General features: G+C 47.8%; 1 protein-coding gene across 1 annotated transcript in view; it reads right to left on the reverse strand.

The window, feature by feature from the left end:
- The window catches only part of ABCC4 (ATP binding cassette subfamily C member 4 (PEL blood group)), a 215936-nt gene that overhangs the window by 171706 nt on the left and 30457 nt on the right, over nt 1–13773 (reverse strand). Inside the window, exons 3-4 of the mRNA XM_053916440.2 lie at nt 13305–13425; nt 2725–2949 (exon numbers count right to left, since the gene is read on the reverse strand). Coding sequence (XP_053772415.1) covers nt 2725–2949; nt 13305–13425 — 346 coding nt within the window. The remainder of the gene's footprint in view (nt 1–2724; nt 2950–13304; nt 13426–13773) is intronic.

Genomic DNA, 13773 nt, shown 5'->3' on the forward strand with positions numbered 1-13773 from the left:
GATATCGTGTGCTCACATTCACAGCCGCGTTATTCACAACAGCCGAACGGTGGAAACAACCCAAGTGCCCACTGCCAGGTGAATGAATACGAGAAGCACTACGAGATACAGGCCTGCAATGGACTACTCCTCAGCCTTAAAAAGGAGGTAAATGCCGATACATGCTACAGCATGGATGACCCCTGAACACATTATGCTATGTGGCCTAAGCCAGACACGAAATGACAAATACGGTATGACTCCATTTCTGCGGGGACCTAGAGTAGGCAAATGCGTAGAGGTAGGCAGTGGACTGGCCCTGCCAGTGCGGAGAGGGGCTGGGGAGCCAGTATTCAACGGGAACAGAGTTTCAGTCTGGGAAGATGGAAAAGTTCTGGAGGTGAAGCGTAGTAACGGCTGCACTCCGATGGGAAAAGTCCTCAGTGCCACCGAACGGTACACATAAAAAGAGTTAAAACAATAAATTTTACACTAGGCACATTTTACCAAAATAAAAAAAAAATCAATGCTCAAAAGCCGGAAGTAATTTTACTGAAGCTGTGCAAAGGTAAATAAATGACAAGTCATTTTGATACAGGCTACATCCCACAAAGTCATTCAATATGACCAACTACGACCATGAGCCCATCCGCCATTCCATTTCTAACACCAAGCCTGATATTCTCCCAAGGGCGTGAGACTAGGAGGCGGGGCCTGCATGGCAGCTGTGGCCCTCAGGAATCAGCCCACCTGTGACAAGGAAGTATCTTATTTCTTCACCTCAGCAGGATTCTAGACACAAGGCAGTGCACAAGGAAATCTGCCTTTCCCACGTTTCTGGAATTTCAAGTTATGCTGATGGTTTAACCCAAGCAATTCTTGACTTCATAAAGGTCAATTCTTTTAGGCTAATCAAGCCGGCAAATTAATACCCATGGGAGATGTTTGCTGTGCTAAGTCAGATCGGATCTCCCAGAGGAGGCACTCCAAAGCCATCGTGAGAAGAGGAAGAAAAACAGGTGGACAACAACACCTGGCTCAGGGCTTTGTTTGAGCTGTCACCGCACACCTGGCTTCGGTGTGTGAAGTCTTCACAGTGGGGCGCTGGTGAAACTTCCTATTTACTTTGGGGGGTTACGCATGATCTGGAAATACAAAATCTAGATAACTTACAGAGAAATCTGAGATTCTCCTAAGTGGCAGAAAGGAGGACAACAGAAGAAACAAAACTGATGATGACGACAAGGACAATGAAGACCCCTTGACGAAGCAAAGGCCCCGTGGCTTGAGCGTCCCAGCACTGTGACCATTTCCATGTCACGGAAGAGGAAAGAAAGTGAGCTCCCGTGTTGAGGGCTGCCACAGACGATGAGATGCCAGGCCCCCAGGGTCCCACAATTCCAAGGTTATCACCATTCTGCTTGAAGGGCCATGTGCAGGAGACATCTTACATTTTGCAAGAAAAGTAGTTACAACAAACAGAAACTCTAGATAAGTGGCAACTAGGTAAAAGAAGCCATACTTGTATTGTTGGGTTTTATCTTTCAATGGGAATTTCATATCTTCAATAAAAACTCTGTATAGTTAACATACACAACATGCTGTTCTGATACACATATGCATTGGGAAATGACGACTACAGCGAAGCTCACTGACATATCCATCCGCTCACAGAGTTTGCTGTTGGAGGGGGTGTAGAGAACAGGTGAGATCTACTCTCTCAGCAAACAGCAATCCTGTCACATTGGGACTTATTTGGTTTGGTTTTGTGTCATCAAAGCAAACAGTTCAGGGCAAAGAGATCGCCAGGATCACGTCCGTAAAGAGTTCTTCAGTGCCTGACACTGGCGCATCCGGGGCGACTCCTTTGTAAAGACACCCGCAACCCTCACTCCTTTTATAAAAGTCAAGATCAGGGTAAATCATGGGATAATTTCAGAGCATATCTCAACACAAAAACACTGAACACATCAAATTGGGTCTTAATCACTAAGACTGCTATCGTGCAAAATGAAGGAAAATACTGTATATAATAAGCAACATACAATAGACGAAGTCATTCTTTCTCTCCAAAATTACTAAAACAATACAAACTTTAAAGTTTTATCCCAAACATCCATTTTTCTTTAATACTAGTAAAAGCAGTCATGGCTATAGAATATAGAGAGTGAGTCTATATTTGGCTGTCTTTTATATTTTTCTTTAGTTAACAAAATTATATTGAACATAATTAAATGGTTCATTTTTTAAAATATCATCCTTCCCTTTCTCAAATATTCAATACATCTTTTGTACTAGATTTCATTTTATAGATCCAGCTTCACTGACAGTCACTTTTTAACACAACTTTGACATAAACGAAGGTTTTAATGAACAACAATAAACGTTCTATAAACATACCCATGAGATTTAGGCACAAAAACAGTGAAAATTTTTCATGCCTAAAGCAACCTGATACTTTTTTTTTAAATTAGATTCCATTACAAATTTAGTATTTTGCAACAGCTATGGCCAAATGCTATCAAAGATATCAAAGACAATTCTGAGTTGATCTCTGTAGAAAACACATTATATATTGGTGAAGTCTGCCTTAAAAAAAAAAAAAAAAGCCTGATGCAAATAGTAAGCTCCTCTAAGTAAGGTTTAAATGGGTCTATTTACAAAGTGTTTAGGTGAGGTAGAACTTCCCCCCAATGCCTCTGATGCTGCAGGTGAGGTGCACATTTCATACCGAATGACACTTACCTTCCGGTAAATCATATGGCACATGGCTACTCTTAGCCTCATGCCCGCACACTGAACGTGATAAAAGTACAGGTGATGCAGCACGGCCAAAATGAGTGTGCAGAAAGTCAGCACGGCGGCGTAGGCGTAGGCTTTTCGCAGAGCCACAGAATCGGTGGGGTCGTAGTTTTCAAAATAATTAATAATTTTCCCCAAAAATATGGGCTGGATTACTCTGATGCTCTCCTGAAAGGAAAAGAGGGGGGAGCCTTAATTAGAAACGCAAGCCATACCAGTTTTTCTTAAGGCAGCTTCACTTTTATTATTAGCATATAAAAAAGGCTCCACCCATCACTAATCCAAAAGAAAACTACATCCTTCTTTATGACAAGCAGATAGCAGTCCCAACCTTAAGCTGAAATTAGAAGTTCAAAGGCAATAAAGCTTTAGTACACTGTGCTTGGTACGCAGTAGATGCTCAATACACATTACACCGGTACTTTAGAATGCATTGGCAAGATGCCACCTGAGCCATGCCAAAGATGAATGAGGAAAAAAGTGACTAAAGAAGGATAAAGAATTTGCTTACACGTGGACAGCCCGCTTCCTCTGTCCTCGCGATGTCCCCCGGCCCAAAGGAAAGCCAAGACTGGTTCATTTACCAGAGGCTCACTTTTGCACCCTTTCTGCTTCGAGAGCCTTTACAAACTGAGATACTGGCACAAACACAGATCACAAGAGAGAACCCTCCAAGATTTCCCAAACCAAATTCAACATGCTGGTAAATCAAGAGAAGGAAGTCCAGCTTCTGTTGGAAGATTAAAAAGAAAGTTTTATTCAAGTATTAAAGAAGCCGGGCTTGGGAGGTTCCCAGGCTCTCAGTCCTGCGGGTTGTCGCTTTAATATGTCTCTAGTCTCTAGAAGCAGGATGTGCCCAAACCTCTGCCTCCTTGGAGTCAAAAATTAAACATGGTGAAAGCCAAGTTAAAAAATAATGTCATCCTCAATCTCCATCAGCCATGCATTGCAGGCGCTCGTTTTGAAAAATATTAACTATCATCTACTCCCCAAGGCAAAAATTAAAATCCTACACCAAGGAGTTGACCGTCATTGGGCTTACTTCCTATATAAGATTTAGGGGAAGTACTTTTCTTCCCCAAGACGGAAGGTGAAGAACAGCAAAACCTGCCCCTCCCTGACAAGTGGCCACTCCATCCCACACCCTATCAATACTTCCTCGCTTGTAAGGTACACTTCTCTCCAGCAAAGAAAACCGAACACTGGATGCAAAGCCAAGTCACCGAAAATACAGGCAGAGGCCCTCGACATCATTTCCGCCACAGACTTCTCAAAAGACAAGATGCCCAAAGTTTGGAAATCGTTCAAGAACTTGACTTGGAAACAGGCATTGCCTTTTAAGCAATCTCTCAACTGACAGGTTTGCCTTGAATAGCTCTTTCCTACCTGTCCAAAGTGAGGAACTCAGGCACAAAAGGGAGGGAGAGTCAAAAAAGTAAACATGAAACAAAACTGACACGCATTCTCCTCTGCACCCACTAGTAGTGCCCGATCAGGATATTGACAGGAAGAGTCCCCATCCCTGAAATGGACGTGACACTAATCCCCAACCCCACTGTCCCGCCGTGGGCACATGCACACACCTGTTCACGGGCTTCACCCTCCAAGAGCTCACAGAAGTTTTCATCTACGTTATACAGGGAAGGAACATTGTTTAGCTGAAGAATTATGAGTAAGATGATCAGATCTCAGGAACACAATAACTCACTGTTACACTTCCAGCATGCCCTCCATTCACCCCAAGAGGCACTAATAATAATTTATAGAAGATCCCTCATGCGGCAGGTCGTAAAACAGACTTTAATAAGAGTTTACTGACACAAAAAGCCAGAGGCTTACAAAGAAAAGAACGTCGAACTGTACACACGGGCAGCCCCAACCCAGGTCCAGCCAAGGGCAGCACAGACCAGCAGCACGCGAGCCTGCAACTGCCCACCACAGGCCCAGAGGTGACCCCGGCCATCCCAAGCTTTCAGAGAACTTACGACTGTTTCTGGGGGTCAGTGTTGCCTGTTACTCAACTCCCACTTGCACCTGACATGGGTACAGTTACAAGAGAATGTTAAAAATGTAGTCACCCATCAGAGAGAACACTGATAGAGGCAGCAAGCCCCACAAGATAAGGGGGGTCACTACCCCCTAGGCATCCTGACTCTTCTGCTGAGAAACGGTCTTTAACCATCTGGCCAGGCAAACAAGCTCACTAATGAGTACGCCCAGTCATGGCCCCCACCTTCCCACACATCTGTCCACTCTTGATCTCGATCCTCAACAAGTAAGAAACAGGACAACTGGGAACATAGGCGCTATAAGACTTGAAAGTAAACAAATTAAAACCTTCTGGATGACTATAGCTAATGCCATAGTATGATATATTAGCAAGTAAAGAGAATAAATCCTAAGAGTTCTCACAGCAAGGAGAAATTTTTTTTCTCTGTTTTTATTTTATCTATATGTATCTATATTTTTGCAATAATCATTCCTTAATTATTTCTTGATAAAGTTGGGGGGAAATTTTTTTTAACTTTATGGATAACAGGAAGAAGGTCAAAAGTTCCTCATGCAATCCCTTCATCTTTGAAACTAATCTCTGACCTGATTAAGATTCTTTCCACAAACCGACTGGAATGCAGTCTTTATCCCTTCATGAGAATGCTCAACTGTGAAACCATTAAGGCATTTTTAAAAGAGCCCAATATGAGCCCTGGCTGGTGTGGCTCATTGGATTCAGCACCAGCCTGTGAACCCAAAGGTTGCCCAAAGGTTCAATTCCCAGTCAGGGCACATGCCTGGGTTGCAGGCCAGGTCCTCAGGTGGGGGCATGAGAGAGGCAGCCTACTGCTGTTTACATTTTATTTCTCTCTCACTTCCTCCCTCCTTTCCCCTCTCTCTAAAAATAAATAAATAAAACCTCTAAAGTCTATTTAAAAATAAAAACAGCCTCTTCAGTTCATAGGACTTTGGAACCGAGAAAACATTTCACAGAATTACACAACAATTACATTTTTAAAAAGCAGTTCCTAAAATGTCAGAGTAAAATGAAGCAAATGTACCTGAATATACACCCATCCAGTTGTTGGCATACCACACAAAAATGGTATGATTATGTTGAAACCCTATGGTATGGTTACAATGGAATGATTACAAGTAGTTTTAAATAAAATAATCTGAAAACACATTCTTAATGGGATATACAAGGCAATATGAGCTGCAAGAAAGTCTTAATTTTTTTCAGAAGTCACATCATGGGTGACTGTGTTGACAGTGTAAGATAAAGAAGTGAATGACTAGGTTTTCACTGAGAACTGGGACTAGGCACCAGAGAAAGAAGAATAGATGGTGGGAGAACAGAGATACAGATGTGAGAGAGAAAGGCGTCAGATCATGAGATCAAGTGAAACCACTAGTGTCCTCAATACGGTTTGCACTGTAAATACCCAAAACGCACTCATGCTTATGTTTACCTTTTCAAAGTGTATTCTAGCTGGGTCCAATCAAAGCAGAGAAACAATAACCAACCTGGCAGCCACGAGCACCTCTAGTCCCTGGACTGTAGTCTCCCCACACCATTTCCCACTGAAAGGAGCCAGGGCTACTGGGAGGAACGGCTGATTCCAGAGTAAGGCAAAATCTATACGAGAAGAGCCAGAAACATCTTGTCACTCCGGAGAGCAAGGAAACTCGCGAAGACTATTAGAGTATATGCGGGAGACTTAGGACTCCCACTGGCTGGAGATGACCAACATTTGGCCTTAGAGAAATAACTGGAATGGTCTGAAGCACCTGAGAAATGCTGAAATCCATGAGCTCATACTGATACTCATTAAAAAAAAAAAAAGCATTAACCCAGAGGAGATTGCTGGAGAACCAACTCATTATTTTGAAAACTAGTTAAACAATTCAGAACATTCCCTGCCCTTCCTACATGTGCTGTACCTCAGAGTAACCAAAGTGCTGATAACAGCCGCTTCTCTTCATGGAAAGAGTTCTGCTAATAAGTGAAGAAGGGAAGAATTAGAATATCACTGCTTTGCAACTCCCTAATGAACTAATGGATCTTAAGCAATGATCACAAATAACTGCTAACATCACACACACACAAAAATACAACCAGATGTTATGCACCTCTTCGGTGCCTGGTAAGGGAGGCAACACAACCTACCTAAGAAGTAATCCTGCCAAAGAGAAGGGGGGGAAACCAGGTCAGATCAAGCTTCTAGATCTAACCACCAACTTAAGTGCCAGAGGGCATGTGGTTGGAGTGGTGGAAAAGGGGGTCAATGATATAAATCCAGACTGTGGGAATTTCTACAAGACAGACAACCTGGTTCCTTCAACTCGGCTACACAGATGATGGACAGATATATAAACACACACAAACATCCATATATACATACATACACAGACAGATACACAGCAGAGAGGGAAAGAGGGAGAAGAGATGGCAGGAAAATAGAAAAGGAACCAATATAACCCATATCAATTAAATGCACCTTATTTAGATATGCCTTCAAATGACAAGGAGAAAAGAAAAAAAGACAAAGAAATGTGAATACTGCGTGGATATTAATGATATTAAAGCATCAAGACTGGCCCTGAGTTGATAGCACTGAAGCTGGCTTAGGGTTACATATGGGCTACAGCACCCTGCGGGGGAGGAAGGAATCTTCCCTCCACCCTTCTGAGCTCTTGGATGAGACCCCCCTATAATTAAAGACAGGATCACAAGAGAAAAGCAAACAGGAGCTTATTAATATGCATACCTCCTTTATACATGGGAGATGCCCAGAAAAACTGAGTAATGCCAAGCTACCACCTCAAATAGCATCTTCAGCTAAAGAAAGGAGGAGGAATGAGGGGGCAGTTATGAGGGGTTAACAGGAACAGCAAGGTGAACACGGGTGCAGTTGGGTTTGTTGTGCAGATTTAAGCCTCTAAAGCCTTCTCCACTGATGAGATTCTCCAGTGCTTTACAGCCAGAGCCGGACAGAAAGGGAGCCGTGACAGAACAGCGATTTCCTTTATAAACATAAATGTCCCTTACAGAAGAGTCCCTCCCGCTGTTTCCAGAGCTTCTCCCAAGTCTGCTCTTTCTCAAAAAGTATCGGCTCCAACAGTGTTTTTGCCAAAGGGGCATATCCCAGGGTGGCCTCTTCTGCTACCTGTCCATCCTATTCTATTTTTGTATTTTTGAAATGTTCTTAAAAGCATAAAAGAAAAAAAACACTGCCTGACGCAGCTGACAGAGGAGCACACAGATGCTGTCAGAAAAAACCCATCCTTTCGTGGCTGCCTGGCCCCGGGGTGGGGCGGTGGCAGGAGAGAAAGCATGAGGATGGAATGCAAGGGCGCTGGCTCAGGAATCAGAACGTTTTGCTTCAGAAACCAGATGGGCCACTTGTAAGTCACAGAACCCTAAGCCTGTCCCCTGCCCTCCGTGTCCTTACCTGTGGAAATACCTGCCTTGTCTATCTGGGAGGAATCCTGAGGCAACCACGTGAGCTAAGAGAGCAAAATGTGCTCAGAAAGTGGCGGGGGGCTGGTTTCACGAAGGGCTCGGTGAGCACGTGGGCCTGCACAGGGGACCGTGGCACCATGAGAAACCCTGATAGGAGTCCTTCCCGGAGGCCACCATTTCTATTCTAGGCAGTAATTGGAAGTTTCACTGCTAAGCAGATTTTTTATTTTAACCATTAGGAATGCAATCCTTTAGAAAGGAGTCCCTTCTTCCCTGACTTGTAAAGGAAAAACAGGTTGAGGAGCATCACTCTTGCTGATGATTGGGGACCATCACTATAGACGCCCGCTATGCGGATGCCCTGCCCCTGGGACCAGCAGTGTGCGCACAGTAGGTGTGGCTCTGCGGGTGTCCGTGAGCCCTTCCTGTCAGTAGGTCACTTCCTCCTTCTCTCCTTAGTGTTGTAGCCCCCAAAGCCCCCCCACCCCTGTGGTTGCTCCTGGCCCACGGTTCCTTCAGCGGCCACTGCTTGGCCTCCTGGGATAAGCAGTGGTGAGGGACACTTGGAAGAAACAGCTGGGAAAGCCACACAAAGGCCCAGAGAGCTCTCGAGAATCAGCTCTAAGTCAAGGCACTAACCCTCCTCAGAGAGCTCTGTTCACCTGTTTCCTCTGCCCAGACTCGGAGTTCCAACACAAAGGCTGACGCAAACGTCAGACGCCCTACAGCCCCAGCCTGGGCCAAAGGCAGTCAGCAACGGGGGGCCTCAGACAAAGGCAAGTCACTGGGCAGGGCCAGCAGATGCCTGGGCTCATGTCTAAGGGTCACTGGAATCATCCACTCCTCCCCTCCCAGGGGAGGGGACTGGAGAACCCACAGCAGCTCTTCAAGGCCACCCCACGGACATACCAGCGGGCGGAGACCTCCTCTCTCAAAGAAATGGCCCCAGGAATGGGGAGGTGGCTTCTGCCCTCCTTTGGCCCTAGAAAAGGTCTCCTCCTCTCTACCCTGAGGGCTCTGGGCAGGCAGGTTGGCTCCTCCCCAGTGCAGTCCCCACAGAGGTGCACACAGAGACCAGGCATGCCAGGAACTCACTGGCTGTTTCCTGCTGTTTAGCATCACCCTGGAAGAACACTAAGTTCACCGTTAGCCAATACCTGCAGCTCCAAGAAGCACAATCATTCTGCATTTCTCACAGGACATTCTCGCAATTTTCACTGCTTTGAAACCCCAACCTGAAAAGCCTTGCCCGGAACTGGCGTCACCCAGCCCCTTCCCACAGGCGCTGCCACAGCACGTGGGGAAAGCCCTGTCCACGCTGTGGGTGGTAGTAGCACACTGCTCGAAAACCGTGGATAATCCACCTGCCATGAGCTTTCTAGAAAACCCCAGGTTGAGTTTAGATCTTCCACTATCTAAAACACAAAGACCAGCAAGCAGCACAGATACAAGGCCACAAAATGGGAAACTGCTTCCAGAAATCAACCATTAAACTAACATTCATTCATCTCAGTAACTAGTTTTCATCACTGAAAACCCAAAACAGCACTTGAAACTTCCTAGTTTCACCCTAAGAAGTAATTTCTCTGTAACTTCTCCAAAACACCAGAGTGTCAACAGGCAAGTCTAAGAAAACAAGAATATTTGCTGCGTTGGATTTCAGGCTTCTTTTGGCTGCCAATGAAAAAAAAAAAGTTCAAGGTTTACTTCTAGTTCATCTCTAATGATGCTTAGTGATCCCTGAACATCACTGCATCAGAAGTAAGTGTTCTGCCAGTTACCTGAAACACACACAGTCAGAATGAACATCATTTGCTCGTTACCACGCTCATCTAGGGACTCTAGGCAACTGTCTACTTTTAAACCATAACCTCCAAGATACTGGCCTGAACACAGCGTGAACAAGCGAGCACCCTCCTAGGAGAAAGCCCAGCGCCACTTCACGTCTGATTTACCTGCTGCCGGCACTGCCTGGTTCCACCCAGCTGTCACCATTAGCACCCCAGGCCTAGTGCATCCCCCGCAACGAGGAAGTGTGTTCAGACACCGGAACAGACCTGCCCCCCACACAAGTGACTGAGCCGGGGTTCTCATCCTTGCTGAGCACGTGTGCATCCACTCCCAGACTCCCCGGGATGCCAGCTCTCAGCAAGAAGCCAGGTCTTCTTGCTCAGGGACAACACAGCGAACTCAAACTGAGTCCCATCTGGAGACCATGACCTCTTGGTGGTCCATCTCAGGGAGCTGACCTGGAACGGAGCCCTGAGAGTGTGAATGGATGTCTGCGAACTTCCCTCTCCTGGGGCAGCCACAGCTGCACCCACGTGGAGGTGGCAGTGAGAGGAAGGTGGCTTCTGGGAGGCCTCTGGTCCATCTGAACACACCATGACACTGCTGCGAGTGTCCACACCCGGGCCACCTCCAGCACCCAGGGGACATGGCCACCTGGACTCAACCCCCACTTACAATCCGCTATCTGACTTCCCGCTTCAACGAGTGTTGAGCATCTTCCTTATGACAGGCAGGCCAAGTCCGAGATGCATACATTTGCCCAAGCCTCTGAAGGCACTGAACGAGCTCTCAGGCACAGACACGGTCAGGCTCTGTCTTTGAGGCCTTGTGTTACCCTGGGCACAACACGGAACTAAGTGGCTGGCACTGTGTGTCCTCCTTTCTAAAATGGGCTTATAAAAAGCCTCTCCACCTCGTTCGAGCGGGCCGAAGGAATAAATGTCATATGAGGTGTCAAGTGCTCAGAGCAGTTTCTGACGCACATTTTTCAAGTACTTCTGTTATTACTACACTAATAATACTGCTGCTGCCACTGCCACCGAGTAAGCCCCTGCTGGAACCGTGGCAGGTACTACCATCCCCCCCGCAGTGTGAACCGCTGCTGCTGCTGCTATTGTTACACTGAGCAATACCGGTACGCTCTTGTGAGGATGGGCTCCCATGGTGGCCAGGCACTCTACCCCTCAGGCTTCTGCCATTACTACCCATCCTGCTAAAAGAGAAGCCAGGCCAGCTCTCTACCAGCTGCACTCAGCCCCCCAATCCCAGATGCCCGGGGTCTCCCAACAGTGAAGTCTTACTGTTCACACCTGCTGTGAAGTCACACCACAGCAGGGCCGATCCTCTCTCAGGAGGGACCCTGGCTGCTGCGGCTCTGCCACTGTGACTACTTCTCCCACATTCTGCCCAGTAAAGACCAGAAGTTCATGGTGAGCTGGGAACTAGTCACTGTGTAGGGCTGAGAGACCCCACCCCAAGGAGCCAACAGCCCACAACAGCGAGGAAATCCAAAAGCTCAGTTCAAACCGAGTGACATGGGGCACCCTTTTGTGTCTCCCTGTCCTGGCAGCAATGGGACAGGAGAGCATGGCAGGGCAGCGGAGGGACACTGCTCCAGGATACAATCCCCATGAACCCCGAGGCCACGCACCCCACCCACCCACCACCAGACACAGTGCAGGCCGCAGGCGCATGCCCGAGGCTGCGAGCATTCCTGCAAGCAGAGTTCCTGAGGGCTGTGCTGTGAGGTCTGCAGTGACATTTAGTCAGGAAATGCTGCATGCATGGGCCACAACACCACCAGCTTACTACCCTGCTCATTTCAAACTGACACACCTGTGCACGGTCAAAGCCAGGCTGGACAGCGTCAGGGCTCCTGCACCCTCTAATACCCCCAGATGTGGTCACTGGTTTGAACCTCCATCACGCCCTTCACAGGGCCCCAGCAGCATCCCGGTGGCGGAGCCCTCTCAAAGCACGCACTCTGCCCCACGGACCTGTCTCCACCCTCTGGCGCACGGGCCAACCCGCCTTTGTCATCAGCAAGAACATCAACCTCCCAGGGCCATGCAAGCACCTGTGAGCTGACAGATTCTCTGCTTTTCTCCCATTGTGTCGGGCAGAGTTCCCCCACCTAGCGACCCACTGGCCACAGTGCCCTTCACCACAACGAGCCCGTAAAACCGGAGCTACACCTCCCACATCCAAATCATCTGGCCCTCCCATCTCACTCCTGTGACAGCTCACCACCCTTTTGCAGCTACAGCAACTGTTTCATAGCAACTGCAACATCTCTCTCCACTAATCTCATGCCCATGCAGGGACACCGATGTCCCTCGGGTAGTACTAAGGTGCCACGGAGCATGAGCCAGGCGGGCAGATTTTCAGTATGCCTACCCAGAAGAGGCAGGCTTGCTTTCTGGCACTGAGCCCCCAGGCAGAGCAATGTCTTCCTGGAGGATCTTCACGGAGGAGGCCCTTCGTGGGAACAGAGGCCACTGAGCACATGGCTTTCTGCCTTTGGTCCTCCACTGCATGTCCCCCTGCAATGGCTCCCAAGACCCCGCCTTCCAACCAGCAATCCAGCCCAACCACCAGGAAGAAGGAACTAAAATGGGGGGCACACATTCTCCAGAATTCATGGCGAAGCCATAGCTCCACCAAAGAGTGGCCTTCAGCTCCCAGTGCTGGACCCGCTGCAAAGGCGGCAGCCCGAGGCGCATGCACTCCTGGGAGCTCCAACTGGCTCCAGCTCCAATGCAGGGCCTCCTGGGGCTGTTTCCCTGGAAGGGGAGAGGTGACAACACCTGCCTGGAAGAACATTTATCAGATTTGGCTGGGTCAAGTCAACAATTACTTGTTGGGCACCTGTGAGCATCTTCTGTTATTCTGGGCACTGGTCCAGATTTACTGCCTCCAAACCACAGGGCACACGTTCCTTGGGGTTGTAGGAGCTGCCCTTGGCCAAGGATCACTCGGCATTTAAACCATTTACAGAGCACCAACAGTGTCCTGACATGGTATAAAATGTCTTTGCAATGATGCGCTTTCACAACACTCTATTTTAATTAGTTAAAAGGCAGTAATCCCCCTGAGGTCCAGTCACTTAAGTACTTGCCCAGTCTAATGATGACCACGACCGCTGAGCGACATCATGTTTCCCGGACATGTTTCATCCTCAGGCCTGACCTTGCCTCTCCCCTCGAGAGTCCCACCCATCTACATACCGGCCACATACACGAAAAAGCAATCCATTTTAGGTTAAAGTTTTTACCTCGATTAACGTAAAAATCCCCAAAACTAAATAGGACTTCCAGTAACACTTGATGATCGCTTTTGTTAAAGAAGGCTTCTGTGAGTCCTTCTCGGCTCTCAAAACTTCTTTATCCCAGTACCTGCCGATGAGAAACAAAGCATGATGAGGACCAGCACGCCCAGACACAAGGCAAACCGGGGCAGGGAGCAGAGGGGAAGGGACGTGTCCACCACAAGGCACTTCCGTGGCTGTCCCAACAATGCTGGCTGCCTGGCCGCCAGGCTCCTTCAAGATGTGCGGTACAGCTCAAGAAGGCAGGCGGGAGGACAGACAACTTCCTTCAGTGAAACCTCCTCCTGGGTTGGTTCTAGGCTCCCAGGGCCCTTGCTGAGAGCCCCTCTACCGCTTCCACAGACACACAGGAAATAGGTTTCACCACCCCCTTCCCAGTGCAGGCTCAGCCCAGGGACAGCCTGAGGGGAGCAGA

The sequence above is a fragment of the Desmodus rotundus genome, chromosome 13 (assembly GCF_022682495.2).
Source record: "Desmodus rotundus isolate HL8 chromosome 13, HLdesRot8A.1, whole genome shotgun sequence".
Classification (NCBI taxonomy): Eukaryota; Metazoa; Chordata; class Mammalia; order Chiroptera; family Phyllostomidae; genus Desmodus; species Desmodus rotundus.